A 23,905-nucleotide genomic window follows, 5' to 3' on the forward strand; every position below is an offset into this window, starting at 1 on the left:
GGGGGAGAAGGGCCTTAGTCAGGGAGGTGACCAAGAACCTGATGGTCACTCTGTCAGAGCTCCAGATGTCCTCTGTGGAGAGAAGAGAACCTTCCAGAAGGACAACCATCTCTGCAGCAATCCACCAGTCAGGCCTGTATGGTAGAGTGGCCAGACGGAAGCCACTCCTTAGTAAAAGGCACATGGCAGCCTGCCTGGAGTTTGTCAAAAGGCACCTGAAGGACTCTCAGACCATGAGAAAGAAAATTCTCTGGTCTGATGAGACAAAGATTGAACTCTTTGGTGTGAATTCCAGGCGTCACGCTTGGAGGAAACCAGGCACCATCCCTACAGTGAAGCATGGTGGTGGCAGCATCATGCTGTGGGGATGTTTTTCAGCGGCAGGGACTGGGAGACTAGTCAGGATAAAGGGAAAGATGACTGCAGCAATGTACAGAGACATCCTGGATGAAAACCTGCTCCAGAGCGCTCTTGACCTCAGACTGGGGCGACGGTTTATCTTTCAGCAGGATAACGACCCTAAGCACACAGCCAAGATATCAAAGGAGTGGCTTCAGGACAACTCTGTGAATGTCCTTGAGTGGCCCAGCCAGAGCCCAGACTTGAATCTGATTGAACATCTCTGGAGAGATCTTAAAATGGCTGTGCACCAACGCTTCCCATCCAACCTGATGGAGCTTGAGAGGTGCTGCAAAGAGGAATGGGCGAAACTGGCCAAGGATAGGTGTGCCAAGCTTGTGGCATCATATTCAACAAGACTTGAGGCTGTAATTGCTGCCAAAGGTGCATCGAAAAAGTATTGAGCAAAGGCTGTGAATACTTATGTACATGTGATTTCTCAGTTTTTTTATTTTTAATAAATTTGCAAAAACATCAAGTAAACTTTTTTCATGTTGTCATTATGGGGTGTTGTGTGTAGAATTCTGAGGAAAACAATGAATTTAATCCATTTTGGAATAAGGCTGTAACATAACAAAATGTGGAAAAAGTGATGTGTTGTGAATACTTTCCGGATGCACTGTATTTGGAATATTAATTAAAAAAAAAAAAAAAATGAAATATCATATTGACACAAGTATTCAGACCTTTGCTATGACATTTGAAATTTGGCCCAGGTGAACCCCATTCTCTTTATCATCACTGAGATGTTTCTACACCTTGTTTGAAGTCCACCTGCGGACAATTCAAATGATTGAACATGACTAGGAAAGGCACACACCTGTCTATAGAAGGTCTTACATGTAATTCAGAGCCACAAACAAGCCATGAGGTCAAAGGACATACCAGCAGAACTTAGAGACAGGATTGTGTTGAGGCACAGATCTCGAAAAGGCTACAAAAAACATTTTTGCAGCATTAAAGGTTCCCAAGAGCACTGTGTCATCCATACTTCTTAAATGGAATAAATTTGGATCAACCACAACTCCTTCTAATGCTGGTCACTTGGTCAAACTGCGCAATCATGGCAGAAGGGCCACGGTAAGAAAGGTGACCAAGAATCCAGTGTTCACTCTAGATGTGCTCTAGTCAACCTAAGTGAAGATGGGAGAAACTTCCCGAAGGACAACCATCACTCCGACACTCCACTGACTTCAGCTTAATGACATAGTGGCCGGACAATATCCTCTCCTCAATAAAAGACACATGGAAGTTCACTTGGAGTTTGCAAAAAATGCAGCAAAAGAACTCTTAGAGTGTGAGAAACAAAATTCTCTGTCTTTATGAAATCAAGTTAAGCATTATGTCTGAAGGAAACAAGTGTCCACTCATCATTAGGTGTTGACAAGGCTGAATGGAATAAAGTACAGAGATATCCTTAATTAACACTGGCTTCAGAGCACTCTGGATCTCAGACTGGGCCAAAAGTTCACCTTCCAACAGGATGGTGACCCTAAGAACAAATCAAAGACAACACAGCAGTTGTTTTAGAGACTATTCTGTGAATGTTCTTGAGTAGCACAGACAGAGCTCAGGCCTGAACCCAACCAAACAACTTTAGGGAAATCTGAAAAATATCTGTCCACTGATGATCTCCATCTAACCTAACAGAACTTGAGGAACTGCAAAGAAGAATGGCAGAAAATCCCCAAATTCATGTGTGGAATCCTTGTTGCATCATACCCAAGAAGGCTCCAGCCTGTAATTGCTGCCAAAAGTGTTTCAACCAAGTAGTGAGTAAAGACTCTGTATACTTGTGTCAATGTCAAATTTCACTTTTTTTTATTGTATTTGCAAAAATTTCTAAATCCACTTGTTCTCTTTGTAATTTGGGGTTATTGAGCATTGCTTGATGTGGAGAAAAAATACATTTTAAATGATTTTAGCACATGGCTGAAACATAGAAAAATATTAAAAAAGGGAATCCACTATACATTTTCTACTAATCTTGTTCTTTATATTATAGTGTTTACAAGTAATAAAAATCTTAACTTTTATATATACAGTACTGTATATGTTTATATAAGAAACTAAAACGATCAGTTAACCATAAGCGTGTCCTCCCAACTGTATGTCAGTGACTCAAAATGGAGCTGATGTGGCTTATTATATTCAACATCAGCACCAGCGGAAATGGCCACTCTGATTGGTTCCACAATAATTGGGGCAATAAAAAACTGAACTGAATTTTGTCAGTTTGATGTTAATGATCACAATTCTCTAAAATCGTAAACACTTGTTTATGTTATTAATCTATTACTTGATTACGATAATACTTGGATTAGTCTTACATGCTTATTATTTGATGTATGATACTGTTCAGTGTAAATACAGGTTCAAAGATAGATAGATAGATAGATAGATAGATAGATAGATAGATAGATAGATAGATAGATAATGTGAATGAATGTGTATTTTGCTAAGTATCAATACTTCACTTACAACTGTTCTTGTTTTTCTGTTTTGCCTGAAAAAATATATTAATTGTTTTTAAGTTTTTTTTTTTTTTTTTTTTTTTTTAACTACAAAAATCTTTAAAACCTAACCTGCTCCTTGATATTCTTGGGTAATGTTTTGGTTTGGACCTGGGTTTGCTTCCCGTGTCCTCCCTGCGTGGAGTTTGCATGTTCTCCCAGTGTCTGTGTGAGTTTCCTCCAGGTGCTCCGGTTTCCTCCCACAGTCCAAAGACATGCAGGTTAGGTGCATTGGCGATCCAAAATTGTCCCTAGTGTGTGCTTAGTGTATGTGTGCGTGTGTGTGTGCCCTGCCCCGGATTTGTTCCTGCCTTGCGCCCTGTGTTGGCTGGGATTGGCTCCAGCAGACCCCCGTGACCCTTTGTTAGGATATAGAGGGTTGGATAATGGATGGATGGATAGATGGATGTTTTGGTTTTTGAACCAGACGATCAGAGGATCGGTTCACGTACGCTAGAACACAGATTAATTTCGTGCCTCTACGAATGCAAATGCATTTAAAATATAAAATAATCATAATTCAAACCCGTTGCTAACATCCATCCATTTTCCAACCCGCTGAATCCGAACACAGGGTCACGGGGGTCTGCTGGAGCCAATCCCAGCCAACACAGGGCACGAGGCAGGAACCAATCCCGGGCAGGGTGCCAACCCACCGCAGGACACACACTAGGGCCAATTTAGAATCGCCAATCCACCTAATCTGCATGTCTTTGGACTGTGGGAGGAAACCGGAGCGCGCGGAGGAAACACACGCAGACACGGGGAGAACATGCAAACTCCACACAGGGAGGACCCGGGAAGCGAACCCAGGTCCCCAGGTCTCCCAACTGCGAGGCAGCAGTGCTACCCACTGCGCCACCGTGCCGCCCGTTGCTAACATCAATTAGGTATTAAAACTGGACCGTCAGGGCGGAGAAAACAAAAAGCATCTGGCAGATCGGATAGTGCAAAAAGAGCACAAGAGATGAGACTTGAATTGTTGTAGTTACCTCCATCACATTCCCACGACGTGGGAGGAAAAGTCGCGCACACGAGAGGGGAACCCGCAGATTCCGCACATTCAACAACTGGGTGCGGAGCTCGAAGTCAGGAAGAGGGATCTGTCAGACAGAACAGCAAAGCAAGCCACCCAAGCCATCTCCTTCAGTCCCACCAGCAATTAGGCTAAAATATGCATCCTCCAAGGAGAGCCATAAATAACAACCTTCAACTGCCGTCTTCGGGAGTGCAGCAGCGCGGCGGTTTGTTTTGGAACGGCGCACTGGAGATTTCCGTCAAGTGAACAGTCGCTCGAGTCGAAAGGGGAGCATTCCTGATGTGATCTTTTGATTTTACGTCGGAGGTTTTCATTTTTTATAAGGAAATCGTCGTCTTGTTTGCCATGTAGGACATTTAGTTAATGGCGCTATACAAAATAAAGACTGTGCCACTGATGCTGGTTAATTAAGTTGAAAAAAACTTTTCACAGGACAGGCAGGCTGCGGACGTACCCAGAAGTGAAGCCTCCGACACAGCCCAGAGCAGACAGTAAATAAAATCACGACATCAAATAATAATGCGGCGGAGATAGCTGCAGTTTTGTTAAAGGTTTAACGGACGGCGTTAGTAATGCGGGAGTGTTTCACTGAAACTTTGGGCTACTGGTCAGTGCACCTCACTGTCAGAATGATTAAGATCGAGAGCACAAGAGGCCGAGACGATAAAGAGTTCGGTGACACAGGTGGACCCCCCAGTAGAATGGGAACTGATACCCCCCAGTCAGCTGTCATGGAAGGAGGATACGCTGAATGACACGCCAGTAGGGCTTATAACGGTTAGTTTCTCTTGGAAGTCGTGCAGATGATACAGGAGGAGCGGAAGACAGCAGCTGGCGTAACGGAGTCTGGGTATGATCCGCTCAAAATAAGCGGATGGAAACAAAACGAGATATGCGGCCTTGAATCATTTATTACTTGAAACATTAATTAAATGTTTCCATCCTTACACACACCATTTCTCAGTTTTACTCTTTGCAGGTCACGGAGACGTTTTCGTTTATTAGTGTGAGTAACCATCACAGAGCTGCCTTGCCTCACCCTGCTGAAGGTAGTAGTGGAGGAGAGAAGGAAGACAAAACTGGCTACACATTCTGTCTCTGACACACTCAGGGTCGGCTCTAGAAGTTGTACATGGCACCCCTCCAGACCCTTTGCTTTGAGTGGAATCATCACCACCGCACCTGTACAGAGAAACCTAAAGACACGAGAGAGGAGCCAAGGAGAGCGAAATATGGAGACTGTCTCAGATAAATACAAGCCTGAGGGGAGACTTTTCAGAAAATACATAGGAATTGTGCTGAACTATCAGGCTTTATTTATTTATTTGTTTGTTGGTTTGTTTTTGCATTTATTATTTCTCAAAGAAAACAAAAACGTATGTATCAGATAATCAAATTATTACTTAAACTTTAACAACATTCTGTAGCTCACTATTTAAGCCACCATCCTAACAAGTAGCTTACGATGATGGTGATAATCTAGTCTAAATATTACCCAAGTAGCTAAATAAACAAATACATTTCTTTTAGGTTACTGAAATAAAGTGACAAGCTTATAACTGGCATCCTCGCTAACATATGCAAATAATGCAATATAACTATTTACTCAATGTACAACCTTAGAGTGTTTTTCCAGTGGCTTTAGCATTCCAACAGCAAATGTCCAAGGTGGTAGTGAACAATGGATAATCATATTTTCCATGTTTTAATGCAAGTTTTAATGTAAGCTCATGTGGGAGATGATTAGTTTTATTTAAATCATCCTTTAGCAAAATATTCAAGAGCTGCAGGTCTACATTTTTATTTTTGATTGTTTAATTTTATTTTACAGCATTAGCGTGTCCTACGCTTTGCTAGTTTGAGAATTATGTTTTAGCCCAGGCTTTCATGTCTATGATACATTAGGACCCATGAAAACAAACATAAAACACACCTAAAAACATAAACCTGCTTTTGAAAAAAATACAGAAATGAGAACACTCCATGTAAAGGCAGCCTTTGAGAAGCTGAGCATAGTACATCCTGGGATCTAGAAGACCCCCCCCCCCCCCCCCCCCCCCCACACAGGCTCATTTAGATTGTCAGACGTTAAAACCAAACAGCATGTGTTTATTATATTATAAAAGGTTTCCATTGTGTCTGCATTATTTAGATTTGACCAATCCCCTTCACACCGTTACCCCAATCATTACTCCTACTGTGCACATCCTCTCTCCGTACAACCCCATGACACTCTCAGTGCTAATTCACCCTTCAACGAGTCGGTTATATTGGCAAGCAGAAAAGCAAATGATCTATTCAAGAAAGTCAAATTTTAGATTGCGATAGAAAAAGAGCTGCAAGAGCTAATAATGAATGTCGAAAAAAACAAGAAAATGAACAAAAAACAGCTGCATACAATCAAATCAAAAACAAAGAGAATTGTCCAATAAATGAAAAACAGAAAAATGCCCCAAACAATATGCAAACAGAAATGCAAAAAAGCAACATTTATAGAATGTAAGTTACAGGATAAAGTAAATCATAATATTGTTTTTGACGAGACGTTAATGTACTTTAATTTTTTATTTACTTTTTATTACTTTTAATTACATTTTATTTTTTTACTTCTTTTATTTTTTACTAGGCTTTATTAGTCATTGATATTTAAAATTGATACTTGTAGTGAAATACTTTAAATACAATTGCTTTCTCTAATGGAGGAGTGCATTGGTGTCCTTCTAGCGGCAGAACTGCAAGATGCACCCAGCACCTGCCCCCAGGGGTTGAAAAGCAAATCATGTAGGGGGCAAAACCCCCTAGTAATATAAAACAACATAATCAGGTTACTGGGAATCAAAAAGCCTGAGTGTTCATAAGTAAGAGTCTTTATTGATTAAAAATAATGCCTCCCCTCAGATTTTTTGTAATTTTTGTATGTGATTGAGGGGATGGTTGTTTTTATTGTTGTTCTTGTTTTGTTAATAAATTTTTTTATATTTTGTAAGCTTCTGAAAAAGTCAACTTTCTCCTTGGGTCAAATAATCTATCTATCTATCTATCTATCTATCTATCTATCTATCTATCTATCTATCTATCTATCTATCTATCTATCTATCTATCTATCTATCTATCTATCTATCTATCTATCTATCTATTATATAGTGCCTTTCCTGTCTATCTGTCTATTATATAGTGCCTTTCCTGTCCATCTGTCTACCTATCTATTATATAGTGCCTTTCCTGTCCATCTGTCTATCTATTATATAGTACCTTTCCTGTCCATCTGTCTATCTATCTATTATATAGTGCCTTTCCTGTCCATCTGTTTACCTATCTATTATATAGTGCCTTTCCTGTCCATCTGTCTATCTATGATAAGTCCACCCATTCATTCAGTTACCAGCACTGACTCACAAGAAGCTAGCAATGGCCACTGTGTCTCATTCATTCATTTAAACAGGATCAGTTCAGATTTTCCAAATCAACCAAGCTCCAGACCCCAGAGTCAAATCCCGGCCCAGCCCAGTGACTATCTGTCTAAGATAGTGTTTTTTCCCCATGCCTTTCTGTGTCTTTCTCTTGGTTCTGTCATTCATTTATCCTTCCCAAATCTCAAACATGTGAAGGTTGGGTATGCTGACAATTGGAAATTGGCCTGGGAAGACTGGCTGTGCGCTGTGATGAACTTCCAGATCTACCTTAGACCCATTCTGTAATGAACTTGGGTCAGAAAATGAATAGATATGCATTATTTAATAATTAACTTAAAAATAACAATACTGAATTTACCATAAATGATTAGAATACCTCTAAAATAAAATTGTTGTAGGTCATTTGTGCTTTTGAGAAGTAATAATATTAAGGTTTGTGCATTATATATCATGGTTATAATTAACACAATGTTGAATTTAAATGGAACAGTTGTGTCACACCTCCTAAGTCCTGGGTTCAAATCCTACACCCGTTCTTCTTGTAGGTGTGGAGTTTGCATGTTTCTCTCATATCTGCTTGAGTTTTTTCTCCGTTACTCCAAAAGATGACTCTAAACTGGGCTGGTGAAGGGTCAGTAGGCCTTGTGATGGACAGGCACCCAGTCCAGATTTGGTTCTTGCCTTAAATCTGATGCTGTCAGTATAGAGTGCAGACCATCAATGACCAAGAATTAGAGTAAGCAAACCAACATTGTTATGGCTGAATTCAGTAGGCACATATAAAGCACATAGATTGTAAAAATAATATTAAACATAGTCATTAATTTGAGCACAGCTGTTTTATTTTATATTTTGGCTGTTTTAAATTTTACATAAATGGATTCAGTAGATGGAATGGACAGAAGTACAGTAAATGTCCTCTAGATGCTAATAAAAAAACATCTTTGAGAAAGGATGGATCGCATTTCATAAATGTAATGCATTATTGATTTTACATTTTTAATTTTGTCCTCTAGCAGACTGGCATTCTAGTACAAGCAAATCCCCTTCTTGCTGTTATTACTTCCAGCTCACAAATGTGCAGCAGCAACTGTTCTAAATACAGTGCATAGTAAGACCAAACTCCATCATCTTGTCAGAGGAACATTGCAGTCTATACAGATTCAATCACACTCTGCATTTTGATTTCTGAAATGTGTCAGGAACATTGCATAAGTAAAATGGCATATCCAAAACTAGCCTTCTCCATGTGCCTCAATGGAAAAATACTAACAGAATTAATGTTCCTTTCTTTTATATTAACAAAAAAACAATATTGACTTTTTGTTAACACCTTCAGGTGTCTCATTGCTCCAGCTGATTCAGAATTTTCTTTCAGTCTCTCACTTGTGTAAACTCATCATTCCTGAGTATATGATGTTCTACAAGTACACTTTCTTTGCTTCCAATTCCTCAAGTCATGGTCCTTAGTTTAACTGGCAACTCTGAATTGGCCAGTAATGAGTGAGTATGGAAAGTGTGACCAGCGATGGACATATGTCAAGTTCAGGATTTGCTATCATCTTGTTTTCAAAATTGATGATATATTTTTCCATAAAATGTATTAAGCAGCTTCTGTAATGTTATGTGACAACTGAAAGAAACTTCATTAGCCCTTAATGTGAATTTCCCATTGGGATTAATAAAGTATCTATCTATCTATCTATCTATCTAATACAAATAAGGGATTACATATGGAGGATCAGTTGTAGCATAAGGGCCCACCTTATAGAGTATAGCACTGACATATGCACATTCCTGCTAAGATCTCAACATGTTTCTAGAGCCATTAAAAAAAAAATGAATGTAGAGAAGAATGCCAGCAAGCCTCAATGACATGCACAGAATGCACACATCACCCAAAATACAGAAACTACAAAGCCAAAGATGACAATGATGATGATGATGTAGAGTGCAGGTAAAACTCGAAGAACCCTACAGTCTCTCATATCCATATCAATAGCTTCATGTTTGTATGTTCCCCAGTGACAGACATAGTACTTGTTGGGCACCAGATAAAGCCACCTAGCTGGCAACTACGTCCCCCTTGCTATAGACGAAGAGCTCACCTTTGAATGTTAGGCTGACCACAGGGTCGCTCTGCCGGTCACCCTTCTCCACATTTGGGAGCTTGCTGGCTCGCACGAGGAAGCACCTCAGCATGCTGCAATCCCAGAGCGGCTGCTGAGCAGCAGGAAAGAAAAGCTTCCAGAGCGGTACACAGAGGATATCCCCCCCCTGGCGGGCCGGCACTCCTCTGCCTGGCACAGCTGCAGAGAAAAGTGGAATTCCGGAGCAGCCGTGGCCGTCTGTAGGCTGCATGTCAGAGCAGAGCTCCTCCTCCTTTTAACTCTTGACTTTCCAGAATGTTTATAAACTTTAATGATCTAAAAGGTGAAGGGCTGAGAAATGTAAACTGATATACCTACACAAAAAATGAAAAACACAGAGAGAAAATTCTGTATTTCTACAGAATAGCTGCACTTCATTCAGCAGTAGGCTATGCAGCAGTTAGAATATTGGATATACGAGCCATAAACCACAAGCAAAACAGACTGCTTTCATTATTTATTAGTGTGTAGTGCTCAGGGCTGGATTTTCCTATAGGCTAACTAGGCTTCAGCCTAGGGCCTCAAGATCAAGAGGGGCCTACATTCAAATTGTTAGCAAAATTAAAATTACACTATTCTAAAAACAGTGAACACTAAAACACTGAACCAAAAATAAGGAGAAATTCTACGCATATGACTAATAAACAAACATAAAAATGTATTGGTTAAGATCAACGCGTATTACATATTTTATTATCTCTCATGTAATTTACAAATTTAAAAATAGAAGGTGAAAGGGCCTCATAAGTGGAATAGCCTAGGGCCTCTTTTCATATAAATCCGGCCCTGGTAGTGCTGCAGAGAGTGGAAGATAAGGTCTCCCAACTGCGAGGCAGCAGCGCTACCCACTGCACCACCGTGCCGCCCTATATATATATATATATATATCCATCCATCCATTTACCAACCCGCTATATTCCTAACTACAGGGTCACGGGGGTCTGCTGGAGCCAATCCCAGCCAACACAGGGCGCAAGGCAGGAACCAATCCCGGGCAGGGTGCCAGCCCACCGCAGATATATATATATATATATATATATATATATATATATATACTGCTCAAAAAAATTAAAGGAACAGTTTGAAAGCACATCACATCTCAATGGGGAAAAAATCATGCTGGATATCTCTACTGATATGAACAGGGTAATGCGTTAGGAACGAGAGGATGCTACATCGTTTGTTGGAAATGAAAATTATCAATCTACATTGAGCTGAATTCAAAGACATCCAGAAAATCAAAGTGAAGAAATGATGCAGCAGGCTAATCCGTTTTTCTGAAATTTCATTGCAGCAACTCAAAATCATACTCAGTAGTTTGTATGGCCCCCACGTGCTTGTATGCATGCCTGACAACGTCAGGGGGGGCATGCTCCTAATGAGATGATGGATGGTGTCCCGGGGGATTTCCTCCCAGATCTGGACCAGGGCATCACTGAGCTTTTGGGCAGCCTGAGGTGCAACCTGGCAGCATCGGATGGTCCGAAACATAATGTCCCAGAGGTGTTCTATTGGATTTAGGTCAGTTGAGTGTGGGGGCCAGTCAATGGTATCACTTCCTTCATCCTCCATGAACTGTCTGCATACTCTCACCACATGAGGCCGGGCATTGTTGTGCACCAGAAGGAACCCAGGACCCACAGCACCAGCATAGGGTCTGACAAAGGGTCCAAAGATTTCATTCCGATACCTAATGGCAGTCAAGGTGCCGTTGTCTAGCTTGTAGAGGTCTGTGTGTCCCTCCATGGATATGCCTCCCCAGACAATCACTGACCCACCACCAAACTGCTCATGCTGAACGATGTTACAGGCAGCATAATGTTCTCCATGGCTTCTCCAAACTCTTTCATGTCTGTCACATGTGCTCATGGTGAACCTGCTGTCATCTGTGAAAAGCAAAGGGCGCCAGTAGTGGACCTGCCAATTTTGGTATTCTATGGCAAATGCCAATCAAGCTCCACGGTACCGGGCAGTGAGCACAGGGCCCACTAGAGGACATTGGGCCCTCAGGCCACCCTCATGAAGTCTGTTTCTGATTGTTTGGTCAGAGACATTCACACCACTGGCCTGCTGGAGGTCATTTTGTAGGGCTCTGGCAGTGCTCATCCGGTTCCTCCTTGCCCAAAGGAGCAGATACCAGTCTTACTGATGGGTTAAAGACATTCTATGGCCCTGTCCAGCTCTCCTAGAGTAGCTATCTGTCTCCTGGAATCTCCTCCATGCCCTTGAGACTCTGCTGGGAGACACAGCAAATCTTCTGGCAATGGCACGTATTGATGTACCATCCTGAAGAACTTGGACTACCTGTGCAACCTCTGTAGGGTCCAGGTATCACCTCATGCTACCAGTAGTGACACTGACCGTAGTCAAATGCAAAACTAGTGAAAAGAACAGTCAGAAAAGATGAAGAGGAAAAAATGTCAGTGGCCTCCGCCTGTTAAACCATTCCTGTTTTGGGGGTCATCTCATTGTTGCCCCTCTAGTGCACCTGTTGTTAATTTCATTAACACCAAAGCAGCTGAAACTGATTAACAAGCCCCTCTACTACATAACTGACCAGATCAATAGCCCAGAAGTTTCATTGACTTGATGCTATACTCAGCTTAAAAAGTGTTCCTTTAATTTTGTATATATGTATGAGATTATAACAGATAGATAGATAGATAGATAGATAGATAGATAGATAGATAGATAGATAGATAGATAGATAGATAGATAGATAGATAGATAGATAGATAGATAGATAGATAGATAGATAGATAGATAGAATTTATGTACATTTCTTTTCAAACCAGCCAGCCTTGCATTTTGTCCTCACTTTTTTTCTCTGAAGCTCCTTTCCCCAGACCCCCTTGTCCTTGCATTTTATGGACTCCTTCAGATTGCCCAAACTCCCTCCCTATTGCTGATGACAACATTAATGTTTGTTTATTACCCAAATAGAACATCTTTGCCACTGTCAGTTTTATCTGTCTGGGGGAGCTGCTTGAAGTTTGGGTCCTCAGCACTCCAAGCAGCTCCTGAATGAATCAGGGACAGTTGACCCGGAGCACCACCTGCTGGTTAGTTTTTGTTCCTGCACGCCCTCCTGTTTGTGAAGAGGACTGTTTTCTCTGAATCCTTGCACCAATTATACTTTTTTTTAAAAAAGTCCCCACACAAACTAAAATAAACTCAAAAGTCCAGCACTGGTGGACACTTATATATCTGTACAAAAGCCTGTGAAAACAAGGCTTTGAAGCAACCAGCTGCTTTTCTTTTCTACTGCATGGATAATCCTATCTGGTAGCTAATTTATGAAATCAGATTCTTCAAAGGAAACCACTGACCCATGCATGAAGGATGTGATGTATACCATGACCTATGTTATGTTGTTACCAAAGCTTTCACTGCAGGATCAGGTTACAGATTCAGTTCAGTGCCTAGACGGTGTCTGGCACAGGCCTGTATGAGCACTGTTATGCCCTCACTGCTCTACTGGGTCAGCACTCAGCCTTACTCTTTGTATCATGATCTCTGTATTCAACAGACGTTGTCCTACTTCTAAGTTACTCCAGGTAATTGACCCTTACATAAGCCTGGGTTTCCATGCCTAATGTTTTGTCATTCAAACTGAAGTTTTCACTCATACTGAAAACTTCAAAATTTTTCTACTGCCCCCTTAAGAGCCCTTTACCAGCTGATATAGACCCTCATGCCTGTCATTAAACATTGTTGAGTCTGCTCCTATACATCGACATTAGCTGTATTGTCACTGTTCAATAAAGAGCTTTTTGCTTGATGTGTTTCATGTTCTGGAAGAAATCTCTACTCACATATGTGAGATATGTACTTAATTCTGGAGGTTCTCTGAGTGACTTTAAAATATCTACATCTAAAAAATCCTTAATAACCAGTAAACAGCCCGTCTTAAATACAATAACTCTGTGTACAACCATAAAGAGCATCTTAATGGCTAATGATTATGATATAGTAAACTTTAAAAACGTATTTTTTACCTAAAGTTAATGCTTTACAAGCACAGCAATTCATGCAATGTCCAAGATTGTGGATATATCTGCTTAAAAGGCTTATAGTACTGCTTAGTAAAAGATTAGATTTTTCTTGGAAAAGTTTTTTTTACCTCTGTTCAATCTAAAATTTTGAAATTAACAAACTCTCTTTTTGATTTTTTTTGTTGAATTTCTCTCATTTATAGACAAACATTTTATCTTCTAGTGCTTTATTACTCTTGCCTCCGTGGTATGGAGTTTTCATCCAAAGAGCAATTCCTAATTAACAGAAAGAGTTCACCTTGATTTTCTTTTGTCTGCTCCTAAAGAAACCCTTACTCACCAAAAAACAGTCCATGTCTTACTTATAGCATCAATGTGTCTACTCCTTAACAGATTTTCCAGCAAATAAATAAACAGTATTGAGTCTGCTCCTAAACTGGTCTAATCGACCAGTCAACAGTCCCCTTCTCCATTATACTCCTTTATCTTCTCCTAAAGAGCCCTTTTCTCACTAACACTTGTCTTCACAGGTTTTATTTAGAAGGGTGCATTGCTAACCAATTAAGAGTTTCTCGCTACCTTCTAAGTAACTTTGCATACACACCTACAGAGCCACCTCAGAGTCACTAATCATTACTAAATGATTTGGTTTTAGCTCCATGGTGACTAGTAAAGGGGCTGACTTACAAATACTTTTACTCCTAAGGAGTTCTTGGGTCATTGATGTAACCTTTCCTTTTCATATGTAGGTTTCTTTGTTACACTTCAATGACTCCTGGACAGTTATGAGCAGCTTTGTCTGTTCCTAAAAATTCCCATAATGACTAGTTGAGTGTCCCACTCTCTTAACAGTTAGATAAGTATCCAACTACAGAGCTGTAGCGCAAGTATACACCAACAATTTCATGGTGGAAGTCATGTCACCTCACGTCTATACCACACATGACACTAACCCCTAACCTTTACATACCCTAATCTTAACCATCTTGCATCCACCGAGCACATTGCAGTTTCAGCAAAAATTTGGGTGGTGGGTGTATTCAAGTTTTGGTATATGACATCAGCATCATTATTTACTATCAACATCACCATATTGACAGACACTCCAGTTAGAACAGCTGGCATCAAATCACCAGCTCTTTGAAGGTGGATGTGGAAATGTGCAAGATGAAATGGAAGCAATTTCGAGATAGATGCATCTGTGTAAAGCTGAAAATGTCCAAGAAAAATGGGGATTCATTTGTTGCAAGATAATGCAGTATGACGCCAAGCCACATTGCAGCGCCAACAGGAACAATGTGTGTGCTTTGATGTTTGATCAGTGGTTTGATGCAGTGAAGTAAATCATCAAACTTAAATACTGATATACAAAAGTATTCATGGTGCTTTTCTTCCTCCATTTTTCAAATAGGTAATACAAGTGTCGCATATTTACCATCGTAATAACACAATACATTTAAAGGTCTCACATACAATCTTCTTTGTCACTGTTGGCATCTTTTTTTGCACCTTCACAACAGCATCCCTCATTCCTCCAAATTTACATAAAATACACGCACAAGTACAGTTAGTACACTGCTTGCAGTAGTGTCCGCAAGTGTATGCGTCGTTTAGCGTCAAGTTTATCCCAGTCCTTAGTAGAATAAGTGCAATTACCAGTGGGAAATGAATTTGAACAGTGGTTTGTGGGGGTTGAGGGGGATTTTAGGTTAGGGGGAGCTTTCCCATGGTAATACAAGCACAATTTGAATAAGCAGCATGCTCATACCTACAGATAAATGGTGGGAGATTATTCTACCATGGGCAAGTCAGCAGTTGAAATGGCTTTTAAACCCAAAAGATGGCAAATCATGACCCAGTAATTGAGAACCACTCCTATATACTATATAAGCAGGACAATAAACTCAAACTTAACTTGAGGGCCAATGCTTTTTATAAACACTGGTTTTGTGATTCAGGGTCCAAAATCTCAAAAAATGTCTTGATTCTTCAAATACACTTCAAAGTTTACACTACCAAAAAACACTAGCCAAAAAAATCACTTTAGGGACAGGGGAACTGCTAAAACCCCTGGCTCCAGTAAACAAGTCTATAAATGGTTAATGTATAAAATCATGCTATTAAAAATTCAAATCCAACAACTCAAAAAGTTTCAAAAACAACACAAAAATACAAGAACAATGAATACATTTCAAAATATCATATCATTTTCTATATCTGCTTAATCCTGAACAGGGTCATGGGGACTGGAGTCTATCCCAGCAAGCACAGGACACCAGAACAGAACACCAATCCATCGCAAGGTCGAACACAAACGTAGCAATTTTTCATCACCAGCTCACTCAACTTGCATGTCTTTTGGAATGTGGGAGGAAACCACAGCACCTGAAGCAAACCCATGTAGACACAGGGAGAACATGCAAACTCCATGCATAAAGGACCCAATATGCAAACCCTGGTCTCCTTATTGCAAGGCAGCAGTGCTACAGCTGAACTGCCATGCAGCCCAATTTCAAAAATATTTACGCTAAATAAACGAAAAATATGACAATCCCATAACAACAAAAAGCAAGCCTGCAGAAATGAACAGCGAAAGCCAAGAAGTAAGCAAAAGACAAGAGCCAAAATGAGTAATATGAAATGATCAAAGGAGCAAAAAAAGAAAATGCTCACAGTAATGGGAAACTACAAGTTACAACAGTAGAGCAAAACAACAACAGCAAAAAAAGTTCACTGATGCCTTACAGCCAAACTGAGACCAACAAGTAGCTTAAATGAGCCATCTTAGGTCGCACCTGAAGGGCCTGCTAGATTGATTTTGGGGAAGGGACTGAGGTAGATTAGGAAAAAAAAATAATTAAAAAATCAGCAGAGAACAAACAAGAGAACTGGATGAAAATAACAAAATTTACAAAAAAGAAATGTATAGTAAAAACAAACTGTTATAAATGTGGGCAGCACAGTGGTGCAGTGGTATTGCTGCTGCCTCACAGTAAGGAGACCAGTGTGCATATCCTGGATCCTCCCTGCATGGAGTTTTCATGTTCTCTGCGTGTCTGCATGGGTTTTCTCTGGGTGCTCCAATTTTCTCCCAGTCCAAAGACATGTTGGTTAGATGGATTGGCTAAACTAAACTGGCGCTAGTGTGTGGTTGTGGTTCGTGTGTGTTCACCCTGCGATGGGCTGGCACCCTGTCCAGGGTTTGTTCTTGCCTTGCGCGATATTCAAGCTGGGAAAGATTCCAGCACCCTCCATGACCCTGCTTAAGAATAAACCCATCCATCCATCCATCTATCCATTATCCAACCAGCTATAGCCTAACTACAGGGCCATGGGGGTCTGCTGAAGCCAATCCCAACCAACACAGGGCGCAAGGCAGGAAACAGGGCGCAAGGCACGCACACACACACACACACACACACACACACACACACACACACACACACCAGGGACAATTTAGAATTGCCAATGCACCTAACCTACATGTCTTTGGACTGTGGGAAGAAACCAGAGCACCCGGAGGAAGCCCACGCAGACACAGGGAGAACATGCAGACTCCACGCAGGGAGGACCCGGGAAGCGAACCCAGGTCCAAACCAAAACATTACCCAAGCATATCAAGGAGGAGGTTAGGTTTTAAAGATTTTTGTAGTTAAAAAAGCGAACCCGGGTCTCCTAAATGCGAGGCAGCAGCGCTACCCACTGCACCACCGTGCCGCCCCTGTTTAAGAATAAACTGGTGAGTGACTGTTATAAATTCTATATATATATTATATAATATATATATATATATATATATATATATATATATATATAGATATATATATATATATATATATATATATATACACTGTATATATATGTAATTCTATATATAAGATGAGGACTTTTTATTGGTCATTAAGTGTCTCTTTAGGAGCAGACATGAAGCTGTTACGATTAAGATGGAGACTGTTTATTGGTCAAAGAGAGCTTGTTAGCAGCAAAGCTTACATTATTTGTACATGATTAGGTCACTCTGGACTGGTCAGTAAGCATGTCACTAGAAGGAGGCACAAAGTAGGAGGGGGCATCTTGTCTTTAGTCATTATTGGGGCCTTTTTAAGAACATAGGGTGGCTGTTTTAAATAACTTGGGGAATATTAACTAGAGAGTATGAGCTCCTAGTATCAGACTCAGAGTGCCAAAGGAGGATCTCTTTATCGACCATTTAGAGTCTCCCTAGAAACAGTTTACTGGGGTACTCTTTGGGAGCAGACCATCAAATTTTTATACACCTATGATTGACTATCTGGTGCCTCTTTCTGAACATACGGTGGCTTAAAAGCTACCAAGAGACTCATTTCAACTGACAAGGCACTCTTAAGATGAGAACCTTGAAGTTCAATCTTTAATAGAGAGACAGAGAGAGAAAGAGAGAGAGATATTTTTATTTAATGTTACAGTTCTGTACTTGTTATTATAATAAACTACCCAGTAACCTTACAATATATAAAATGGAACTGTCCCTGAATCTAGTGGTGCAGGAGTCAGTGGTCCTGTACTGTTTGGAAGTAGGGAGAACAATGACTATGCAGGGTGGCTGAGCACCTTAATAATTGTGCTTGCCTTTCAAAAAAAAATTGTGTTGTATGTGTGCTGGACAGTAGGTAGTTGGGTTTCGGGAATATTGTGTGCCACACTGAGTTTGCTCCTAAGCAGCTCTTATTGACCAATCAGTAGCCCTAGTTTACTGTATGCTCCTACAGAACCCTTGCTGATTACAAAAAGCCCCCTTCATATTCATATGATACTTTATGTCTCTTCCAAGAGATAGATGGTTGATCGAATCCCCTTTGTAGTGTCACTGTGTTAACTTTTCAAGAGTTTTTTTTGACTTTCTACTGGAGTTTGCTATACTGGATTTTCTCACCTATAAATAGATTTCTGCATGTGTCTTATAAATAGCCCTGCACCTGCTTCTGAAGAGACTCTTGATGTGCTGAAATTAGCCCTCTGCCTGTTCCTAAATGCCTAAATGGTGAGCTGGGCATACTGTAGCCGTATGCTAATGAGTATTTTGGCAGTTTCTATGAGCTCCAGTGTTCCAGTTTCAGTTTCCCTGCCCACATGCTGCCTATGTGGAGTTTGCATGTTTTCCTGGTTTCTTTGAAGGTCTTCCTTCTGGTTGTTCCATTTTCCTTAAACATTACATTGGCATGTGCATTACATGAATTGGAAAGTGAGTGTGGGTGGGTGAATGTCTTTCACAGCTTTGTTCCTTTCTTTGTCCAACATTATCTAGTAGTCTTAGTCCTCTATGAACCTGAAATGGACTAATCTGGTTTGGTGATGAACAGATGGCTAAATATTTTACAAAACAGGCCCATGCTGCCAGCTTTGTAAGACCATACTGATGCCATGTTCATAATAATGGAACAATACAGCGTGGCTAAATGCAGTGGTGGTCTTCTTTGTCCAATCTCTGGGGGCCCTCCATCGAGTTCACCAGCTGTCTGACTTTCACTTTCACTGTCATTTCTTTTCTGCACTGCTTGCGATGAGGCAGCATTTTCCAACATAACCGTCTGCTCCACCCCCCCTAATGCCGAGGTCGATTAGCTGTCTTTCCAAACACCACAACCACCACCCCAAGCATCTAACACGTTGGTGATGGGAAGCCCTGCAGTGCAGCATCTGCCTGTCAAATACCTCAGAGTTGTGCAGTCTCAGCCTCCTCCACAATTAAGAGCAAAAAGTAGGACAAACTGAACTGGTCCAATGCGATCTATCTATCTATCTATCTATCTATCTATCTATCTATCTATCTATCTATCTATCTATCTATCTATCTATCTATCTATCTATCTATCTATCTATCTATCTATCTATCTATCTATCTATCTATCTATCTATCTATCTATCTATCTATCTATCTATCTAAAACTGCTCCATCTATAAAACTGCTCCATATCATTCTCCCAATGTGCAATACAGACCTTAAGTCAACCAGTGCAATTTGTACATTTAAGCAGTGCAATTTGTATATTTTGTAAAGTATTTTTATTACTATTTGGTTTGTTATTATTTTCTCTCTTCTTGTCTTTTTAACTCTTATGCCTCACACTGAGTCGACTGCACCTTCAATTTCATTGTTCCTTTGTAAAAGTGACAATGACAATAAAGATCTATCTATCTATCTATCTATCTATCTATCTATCTATCTATCTATCTATCTATCTATCTATCTATCTATCTATCTATCTATCTATCTATCTATCTATCTATCTATCTATCTATCTATCTATCTATCTATCTATCTATCTATCTATCTATCTATCTATCTATCTATCTATCTAAATAATACCATGATCCTATTCATTGGCAGAAAATCTTTTTGTGCTTGTTGGAGGTTTGTGCTCTGTTTGGTTTGGTTAATTCTGCTTTTAGTTAAGAAATGTTGGCTCTGTGAAGTTTGACTTCATCACTGACTGGTAGATCACTAGCTGATTTTGAATTTGGGTGCATGTCAAACTTGACATCTGCTTTCGCTGGATTTTACTACTTTGAGGATGTCAGACTGCACAACGAGTAATTGCAGGAGATGACCAATTACACAATTTCCTTAAAACGTTTTATCACAGTTTCAAATTTTGAAAATCTCATGAGCTCACTGCCAATCAAAACTGGTGGCTGCACGTAGACCTCCATGACAGACTCACTGGGGATTCCACACAAGGCTACAACTGAAAAATGTTGAAAAGGTTGTGTAGTGTGATACCAGTTTTAACTCATTTGCCTTTTTGTTAGTAATTTGACACATCCTGCACCCCAATCATGGTTCATGTGGAGTCTGAATGCTTTCTCCAAGTCTGCTTGGATTTTCATCCCAGATCCACCTTTAATTTCTTTTCATTAGTTCTTTATTCTATTGGTTCTATTTTCCTGATTTTCGTCTTTATATTTTTAAAAGTAGCCTTTTATGAATGTGCTCCTCATTTAAAGTAAATAATAATTATTCTGTGCTTTTGTCAGGTTTGGCCTGTTTGAGATAATCACAACACATATTATACCATAAGACTCTCTTACCCCACTCGATTTTCTGTCGCAGACTTGATTTCAACAATCTTAGAGACTTAGGGGCAGTCATGTTGTGCTCCCATGACTTCTGCTCGTGTAGTCTGACATATCCAGTGACTCAGTGCAACTAGCCTGCAACTCGCCCCACACAGAGATGAGTTTTTGTGTGCAACAGCTGACAAATAATGAGAGGGTAATATAGAAATAAAGCAATAAAGAGCACAGGTGGTTTGAACCTTGCAAACACAAAAGATGCTCATCTGTCTGATGTTTTGTGCATTATGTGCCACGGCATCATATAAAAGAAAGGTTAGAAGATTGTCGCTAAACTCGCCATCCTGGAGAGAGTTCGCACGGCACCGACTGACTGTGACCGACTGTCATGTAGTCTGACATTAACAGCGGCTCAGTCCAACCAGTCTGTGACTCATCCTGACAAACATTGGCACTAGATAGTCACAAGCTTTCAATTTATTTACTAAAATATTATGTTACCTGATAGTAGAACATCAATGTACCCCCCAGACATATGCAAACATATACCACACAAACATTTATGAATGGCAGTGAACATATCTGGGAACATCTAAGAAAGGAGCCAACTCTCGCTCGCCTTGGTAGGTGTCATGGAGATGAACGCTGACTACTAAAAAAAACAGAGATGAAAACCAGTTAAAAGAATTCAGAGATGGAAACTGAATATTCCTATTGTACTCAAATATTAATGACTGCTTTAAATAATAAAAGACACACCTCTGGCTGTGCCTCACTTGTGCTCCACTTTCCCTGCTGGCCACACACACACGACCTTCTCAGCCATTTCTTTGATCCAAAAGTCTCCAGGTTCTTCAGATATTTCTGATTTGTCAGCAAAGAGAGCTGAACGATGTAAGCCCACCTGCATGTTGTGAGTCAGCACTTGTTCTTTGTGGGCACCTCAATAGATACCCTTAGCAGCTCAAGTCCCCCATTGCCCTGTCACGGGCAGCGAGAACTATAGGCTCTCAGGGGCACCTCATTTCAGCCACTTGAACCCGAGATAGCCTTCTTTTGATTACTACAAGTGAGAAGTTATTCATTGTCTTTATCTGCACCACTGCAGATCATTCATCACCTGACCACTGGGTAGTTCCCCATACTCTCATCTGAAGAACCTAAACTTTTCAGTCTGGGTGTGAAGCTTACTTCTTATCTACCAGTGGTCCTTCCACTCTTGTCCTGAAGAGGCTGAGGCCTTAGATTTAGTAGTGTACCTCTACATTACACTCTGTCTTGAACAGGTTTGCAAAAAACTCAAGAGATCTTCACCTGATGCCAACTCCTGTAAGTCTGCTAGCCAGGCTCAGCACAAAAAGCTATGTGATGCCAGGGTCAGAACCCCCTTGATCAAGTCAAAAGGAAACACCTGCACACTCACTTTTACTTTATATAGCACTTATCAATAGTACGTATGTGCCCTGGCCCAGGAACCAGTCCACCACAGCTTCCACCCATATTCACCTTATAGGGTTATGTCAGGGTCACCAAATGACCTAAAATGCCTGTCTTGTAAATTTTCCACACATTACAGCTTATTTAAAAGCGTTGACCAATGAAGAGTCACCTGGTGAGCTGGCTGAAGGTTTGAACGGTCACATGGTGAGCCATCTGGGGGTCTGCAGAGAATGGTGAACAGCAATTTTTAGTTCATGGTTGTAATGGCACTAAGCACTACACTACCACACTCACCCCTTAGTGAATGATAAATTCAAACCATACTTATTAAAGTGTACTGATTGCATAGCACCTTTCTAATTTCTGTATTTTAAGAAAGTCTTAATCTGACTTCAAACTTTATTTGAAATAATGACCTCCATTTGGGGATGGCATTAACAGCAATTTAAGGTCAGTGAGTCCAGGGCTTGGGGGGAAATATCAGACAGATCAACCTGTTTGAATAGGTGATCATCTGATATGGACAGACAGGGTATGGAGTGAAGTGGGACACACACTATAGTGAAAGAGTGGGCAGTGTGTCCAAGCTGAAGGGCAACAGACGAGCTAAGAAGCAATGGCCTAAAAACATAAACAAGGACAGGCAGAAGGACAGTCACAGGGAAATGGCCACTGACAGATTTGGCCAAGAGCAGCCGAAAGCAGGCAGAACAGGACATAAATCTAACATGGGGGCAGACGAACCAAGTAATTGGAAGATGGGCAAAAGTGATGACCTGAAATGAAAGATAAATAAAAGGCACAGAGAGAGAGAAAAAAGAGGCGCAGAGAAGCTGATAGGGCACCCCCTGGTGAACTGTCAGATACTGGGAGGGTTTACAGGAGTTCAGAATGGAGTTGTGTGGGCCTCTGAAGTGCACTGGGAAAGACTGAGATTGCCGAAATGCTGCATAGACTGATTAATTTATTCATTGATTCATTAACCAAATGATTGACTGATTGACTGACTGGATAATTAATTACTTGATTTACTGATTGATTTGCTGACTGAATGATTGATTGATTCATTCATTCATTGACTGGGTAATTGATTTGTTGATTGACTGAGTAAAAATAATTGATTAATGGACTGACTGGATAATTGATTGATTGATTGGTTGGTTGATTGATTGATTTGTTTGCTGACCAAATTATCGATTGTATCATTCATTGATTCATTCATTGGCTGGTTAATTAATTGGTTGATTAAGTGATTGATGCATTAACAAATGATTGACTGACTAACTGGATAATTGTTTGGTTGATTGAGTGATTGATTTGCTAACTGAATGACTCATTCATTCATTCATTTGTTGACTGGGTAATTTGTGCATTGTTTAATTGAATGATTGATTGATTGATTGATTGATTCATTAATGCATTCGTTGACTGGATAATTTGTTTATTGCTTAGTTGATTGATTGATTGATTGATTGATTAATTCATTCATTCATTAATTCTTTGGCTGGGTAATTTGTTTATTGTTTAGTTGATTGAGTGATTGATTTGCTGACTGAATGATCGATTGACTGATCAGTTGCTTAATTCATTGAATTGGTGATTGGTTGACTCATTTAACTATTATGTGCAATATGCAGAATCTGATGTCACACTATAATTATGTTTACTGCTATTATTTATGTATTTCCACAAAGTTTATATTTGATGGCTGTGTTCTCTGTCATGTTCTTTTAATGTTACCTAGTAGTCTCTTTGTAAGCTCTGCTAACAAATCCAGTTCTCTCTTGGGAAAATAAAATTGAATTGAATTCATTCCTAAACTGCATGATTGATTGGTTATTGTATGAGTGACAAGCAAATGGACTAAATTTTGGACCTACATGCTGTATGTGGCTTGAAAATC

General features: G+C 40.2%; 1 protein-coding gene across 9 annotated transcripts in view; it reads right to left on the reverse strand.

Moving 5' to 3' along the window:
- The window catches only part of dysf (dysferlin, limb girdle muscular dystrophy 2B (autosomal recessive)), a 311,739-nt gene that overhangs the window by 287,202 nt on the left and 632 nt on the right, over positions 1 to 23,905 (reverse strand). For 6 of the 9 annotated variants that reach the window (XM_028801470.2, XM_051928468.1, XM_051928470.1 and 3 more), the window contains exon 1: positions 9,473 to 9,671. The exons of the other annotated variants lie outside the window; for them this stretch is intronic. In XM_028801470.2, the coding sequence (XP_028657303.1) occupies positions 9,473 to 9,566 (94 nt within the window). In that variant the 5' untranslated portion in view covers positions 9,567 to 9,671. Of the gene's footprint in view, positions 1 to 9,472; positions 9,672 to 23,905 lie in introns of those variants that run through there. 9 annotated transcript variants of the gene reach the window in all.

This window comes from Erpetoichthys calabaricus, chromosome 5 (genome assembly GCF_900747795.2).
Source record: "Erpetoichthys calabaricus chromosome 5, fErpCal1.3, whole genome shotgun sequence".
NCBI classification, from domain to species: domain Eukaryota; kingdom Metazoa; phylum Chordata; class Cladistia; order Polypteriformes; family Polypteridae; genus Erpetoichthys; species Erpetoichthys calabaricus.